Genomic DNA, 5,602 nt, shown 5'->3' with positions numbered 1-5,602 from the left:
CCTGGGAGCCTGGCTCGGCTTTGTCCGGGGGCCGCGTAGTGGTGGAGGGAGCACAGACGTACCTGGTCAACTGCCTGGCATTGGAAGGCAGTGGGTCATCGGAGGGGAATGGGCTCTGACATACAGCAAGGAGGGCACGGCTGTTCTGGAAGTTTCCTCAGAGCCTGGCGGCAAGGGCCGCTGTGTCCGCCCACCACGGTCTAACTGGACCCCTCAGCTGATAAGTGTTGACAGTAATAGTGTTCTAAGGGTATCATCAGGTAGAGTTACCCTCCGGCAGCCTGGGGCTTTGGCGGGTGTCAGTGAGTGACCTCTATTCAGGAACCACTTGGGGCTGTTAATGGCCACATTCCCCAGCTCATCAGTGGAATCTCCTGAGTCACGAGTGATGACTGGCAGCCCGGGGGGGGGGGGGGCGACCCGGGGAACACGTGTTCATGGGTTGGTGTCATAAGGGACACTGGCTGGGTTCGCTCCACTTGCTCATTTGGCCACCCAGACATCCATGCTTTGTGTCGGGTTGGACGTGCCTTCCTGCTCGGTCTGTGTGGTCAGCTCTGGAAGTGCCCTATGAGGAGTCTGTGCTCGGGTCCGAATGTCCCGTAGCTATTGGTCAGTGTGTTTTCTCTGGGGAGGGTCCCATGACTGGCGAAGCCAACTCGATCATGGGGTCACAACAGAACAAGACCCAAACCCAATAAGTAGCTGTGTCTGGAGACAGGACGGGGCTAGATCCCATCCCCCACGCTGGGGTCCTGTGTCACTGAGGATAGGGTGCAGTGACGACAGTGGGTGCCTGCAGTAGGTGGGGTTTGGGCTCCCCTGTCGGGACTGGTGCCAGCTGCAGTCTGGGTCCCTTCGGTCGATGTGGCCCAGGGCCTCCTGTGGCCTGGCCTCTGCTGTGTGCTCGGACCCCTGCCCCTCCAGGGCGGTCACAGCCACCGCAGGGGCCCCAGACAGGACGGAGTGCGGCGAAGCACTGAATCCCGGCACTAAGGGCCTTCACGGACTTCGGAAATACACACCTTTCCAACCGTGAAAATAGGGATGTGTAGTCTCCTGAGATGTTCTGGGTCAAGAACGAAGTGTTCAGGGGGATTCAGACAAGCACAAAGCTTTACACAAAGTCACATCGGGCGGTATCCCGGTGTGGAGATTAACATGCATATTTTGATCAGAGGGAGGACGGACGTGTGTAAGTGGCAGGCAGAGAAGACAGGCGCACAGACCGGTCCCCCTTGGGCTCCGGCTTCCTCCAGTGGCTTGTCCCAGGTTAGCAGCATCACAGTAAGCTTCTAATGTGTGCAAGACTTAACGATATGGGGAAAATTTTGCAGAACACATGTAATCCAATTATCTTAGGTTTTATTGGGCACCTGCCATGTGCTAGAAGAGCAAAACCATGAAGGGCCCTGCTGCCAGGAGAGCCCGTGAGCTCATCAGCTGCCCTTGTCCCCCGTCATGCTTGTGCCGGGACATGCGCACTCAGCCTCGGGCGCTTCTGGACCCCGGGGCAGGATGAGTGTGCAGGCCTCAGGCGGTGGTGCTGTCCTGCGTGGGGAAGGTCACCTCCGGGGGGCCCTGTGGCGCCTTGTTCCTCCCCTCCAGCATCCGAGCCCACTCGCCGCGGAGCCTGGAACAGCGATAATTTTAGCCTGTGAGTCAATGTCTTAGGGCCAGGCGGCAGCCAGGCCTCTGTCGGCACCTGAGCACATGTTCCAACATGGCCCAGCAACCCCCCCCCCCCCCGGCCCCCGTGCTGCCAGCGTGACTGTGACCTTGTGGGGTCCCAGAGAGCCCTGCAGCCTCCCTGGCTTGGCCAGTCCTGGCGGGGGGCCACATCCCCACAGGGAGGGCCTCACTCGGGTCTCCAGCCTGGAGAGGGAAAGTGCTTTGCCCGGGAAGCAGCTTCTGGAATCTTCTGAGGCCCAGAGAGACTGAGCCATGTCCTGAACTGGTTTGTTGCATAGGAGTATGTGCTCACCGAGACTCGACAGCGTCCCCAGGGTAGGCCAGGGCCCCCACCGGTGACCCTGTTGGAGCGTTCCCTCCTTCCCTGTGCTGCCCGCCTGCCCAGCCCACCTGCCTGGCGTTCCCTCCTTCCCTGTGCTGCCCGCCTGCCCAGCCCACCTGCCTGGGAAGATGGCACATGGCTGGGACCCCAGCAGGACCCACAGGGGCGATCTGGGTGGGAAGGGCCTGGCCGACCGTGAGCAGGCAACGGCCATCCGACGGCTTCAGGCCCCCGTGTGTGGTTTGGGCTGGAGGGTGCAGTGTGGGCTGGGGGCCTAGCTCCTGCAGACCTCAGGGGCTGGAGGACAAACTGGTAAAAGGCAGGTACATGGACACTTGTTCCCATACCCAGGGTCCTAAATGAGGAAGGAGTCTCCCAGCAGCAGGTCCCCCATGTGAAGGCCCCGTTCCTGCCCCTTCACCGGGCCGAGGCTGCTGACAGTTGGACCTGGGGCCACACGTTGAAGAGCCCCTGGTTCCTGGGGGCCCATAGGATGGCTGAGGGGATGCTGTGAGGAGTTGCTGTTGTCCAGGGGACAGGGCACAATCTTTCTGGCTGTGGTCTGCGGCCTAATAACCAACCACACGTCCCCCACAGAATGTCACTCCACAGTCTGTCCTTGAGCAGCCCAGATGCTTGGTGACTAACTCGGCCGTACCTGACCGTGCTCTCGCTGTCTGCCCTGGAGCCCATCCCTGGGGCCTGCACCCGTGGGCAGAAGACCCAGAAGTTTCCAGGGCCTGATGGCATGTGTGGGACACAAGGAGGACGCCGTGGGGACCGCAGGAGGTTGCTGAGGGCTGGTAGGAGGCCTTAGTGCAGGTCCCGTCCCCCCATGTTTGGGCTCTGTGCGGGACCCCCGGCCTGAGAGGTTGGGGAATGGCACCGTGGCTTCCCGTACCGTGCCGGATGGGGGAGATGTCCTGGATGACAGGGTGGGGGTGGCCTGCCCGGCAGCCGGACCTCTGGCAAGGTCAGCACCAAGTCTGGTCCCACCGTGGCTGCCAGGCTTCCTCGTTCCAACTGGGCTCCCAGGGCAGCAGCTGATGGTGCTATTTGGGGATGAAAGCCATGACCATTTTGGATTATCTGTCCACTTGAGCCTTCGTCTAGGTGCGAATTATGTGTTAATCTGCCTTCCTAGCTTTGTCCCTGGGACCAGGCACTCAGTCTGCTCGGGGTCACCCAGGAGACCCTCCTCAGCACCCACAGCCCCTGGCCTCCATCCCAGGGATGAAAGGGGTTTTGGACCTGCTAATGTGTGGGAAGGAATATGATGAATTTGTCCTGCACTCAGTGGGGGCAACTGTCAGAAAATCAGTCTAACTAGACACGGCTTCTTTGACAACTTCCCACAAGACCCTCCAGAGTAGGGGGGTGGGGGGAATGCAGAATGGGGTGTGGGATGGAGGGATGGAGGGGTGGGGTGAGGGATGGAGGGGTGGAGGGGTGGGGTGACGGATGGAGGGGTGGAGGAGTGGGGTGAGGGATGGAGGGATGGAGGGGTGGGGTGAGGGATGGAGGGGTGGAGGGGTGGGGTGACGGATGGAGGGGTGGAGGGGTGGGGTGACGGATGGAGGGGTGGAGGGGTGGGGTGAGGGATGGAGGGGTGGAGGGGTGGGGTGAGGGATGGAGGGGTGGAGGGGTGGGGTGAGGGATGGAGGGGTGGAGGGGTGGGGTGAGGGATGGAGGGATGGAGGGGTGGGGTGAGGGATGGAGGGGTGGAGGGGTGGGGTGAGGGATGGAGGGGTGGAGGGGTGGGGTGAGGGATGGAGGGGTGGAGGAGTGGGGTGAGGGATGGAGGGATGGAGGGGTGGGGTGAGGGATGGAGGGGTGGAGGGGTGGGGTGAGGGATGGAGGGGTGGAGGGGTGGGGTGAGGGATGGAGGGGTGGGGTGAGGGATGGAGGGATGGAGGGGTGGAGGGATGGGGTGAGGGATGGAGGGGTGGGGTGAGGGATGGAGGGGGTGTGGTGCTCCCCTCTCCCACTTGGTGACCAGGTGGTGGTTGTAAGCTGAGTTATTGTGGTGCTGTTCGCAGTTGCAGCCCCTCCTGCTGTGGCCGCTGACCCGGGGGGCCGTGTGGTGGCCGGTGTGGCCTGGGGCTGCGAGCGGTGAGGGTGGAGGCGGCCCGGCGTGGGCGACTCCTGTCGGCAGCAGCCCAGGCCTTGCTGCTCTGCGAGCTCACCTGTCCAGGGCGCTGCTGCAGGTCCTCGTGGCCTCACTCTGCAGGTGTTTTGCGTGCAGCTCAATTTTTTTCTCCCAAAACACCGTTATCACACCAACATCGTAGGCTACTCTTCCCGGGCGCTTCAGAGCGTGGCTCTTACTCATTTTCTGGAAAAGGGAAAATTGACAGGACTTGGCGTTTGTGCTCTGTGGATGGGACAGCGTGGTAACGACCATGGGGTTGGCTCAGCCCCACACACCGGAATGTCCCCCCGCGCTTCTGGGAGCGTCCTGTGGAAATGGTGTCGGGAAGTCAGGCGTCAGAAGGCACGCGGCTGTATACAGCAGGCGCTCTGCCCTCCGAACCATTTCCTGCACGAATGCAAGTAGCAGCTAACAGCAAATCCCGTTTGGGGCTTTGGGTTATTTCAAACTCAAATAAGGCTCTAGTTTTGTTAGTGCTTTTGCGTGGGTGGCTTCAGGGGGTCCGGCTGGGGGTGGGCATTGTCTGGAACGCTGCCGCAGCGTGACCCAAGCTGGGAGCTGAGCGGCCGAGCAAGGTGGCTGAGCCCGAGGCGGTGCAGAGCCACGCGGCAAGAAGGCTCGGGAATAGCCGCGGCAGACTCAAGTGGTTGGAAGATACGCTTCCTAGACGGCGCCCCTGTTCGCCTGCCTTTAGAAGCGGCTCGACAACAGCTGTGGGTGTCCTATGCGCGCCGTGGAAGCGGGAGACGTGGGAACCGTGTGCGATAAGCCGGGCGTGTGGATGCGTCCCTGCAGCAGAGCCCCCACAATGGGTGCTGGAACCCCACTGTGAGTCAGGGTAGAGTTCCCCTCACAGCGGTCTTACTTCTCTTCCTTAGCTCGACGCCTGAGAGAAGGCCCACGCAGTGTGAAACACTACTGAATAATGAGGGTAGAATTAAGGACAAGGTTACCTTCCTTCTGGCAAAAACTGGGGAGTCCAGAAGGAGAGAGCGGCTGGTAGCCGAGCCTGCCGCGAATCGGTAATTAATAAACATCTAGCTGCAGGCCCCACGACTCTGGGGAGCCCTGGATCTGCCAGGGAGGTAGGCACCCCTGCCAGCAACATCCAGGTTTGCCTGCGTCCGGCGCCGGCCTGGCCTGAGGCTCACAGCACAGACGACGCTGCCCCAAGCATCTGCCCCCGAGAGCACTGCCGTCCAGCATGCCTCGGGGCTCTCGGCTTCCATCGGCTGTGGGTGCGCTCGGCTCATCAGAGATGCCTTCCCGTGATAACGGAGGGAGGTTAAAACCCAGCCATGAATGCAGAGCTTTGCACACTGAGTTACTTCTCATCAGACGGCGGGGCTGTACCAACACATGGACGGAAGTGATTCAGACAGCGGAGAAGAGGAAGCCCACCCCGACGGGGATGCGAGGCGATGCTCACTCCTGGA

At 61.5% G+C, this 5,602-nt stretch overlaps 1 protein-coding gene across 1 annotated transcript; it reads right to left on the bottom strand.

Annotated features, from left to right (window-relative positions):
* Positions 1-1,533: 1,533 nt before the first annotated feature.
* Positions 1,534-4,346, bottom strand: FAM240C (family with sequence similarity 240 member C). The gene is made up of 2 exons (XM_088021941.1): positions 4,201-4,346; positions 1,534-1,633 (listed from the first exon to the last, which is right to left on the bottom strand). The coding sequence occupies exons 1-2, from the start codon at positions 4,344-4,346 to the stop codon at positions 1,534-1,536; spliced, it is 246 nt and encodes an 81-aa protein (XP_087878067.1).
* Between the last annotated feature and the right edge of the window lie 1,256 nt (positions 4,347-5,602).

Source organism: Eumetopias jubatus, unplaced genomic scaffold (assembly GCF_037043125.1).
Source record: "Eumetopias jubatus isolate StellerSeaLion01/CBP00866 unplaced genomic scaffold, mEumJub1_p1.0 scaffold_3, whole genome shotgun sequence".
NCBI lineage: Eukaryota > Metazoa > Chordata > Mammalia > Carnivora > Otariidae > Eumetopias > Eumetopias jubatus.
This window is presented reverse-complemented; position numbering and strand designations above follow the sequence as displayed.

Coding starts and splice junctions, on each gene's coding strand:
- FAM240C (XM_088021941.1), bottom strand. CDS start 4,346: ATGAGTAAGAGCCACGCTCTGAAGCGCCCGGGAAGAGTAGCCTACGAT. Junction 1,634..4,200: donor TGCAGCAGCGCCCTGGACAG/GTGAGCTCGCAG, acceptor TCGCTGTTCCAG/GCTCCGCGGCGAGTGGGCTC.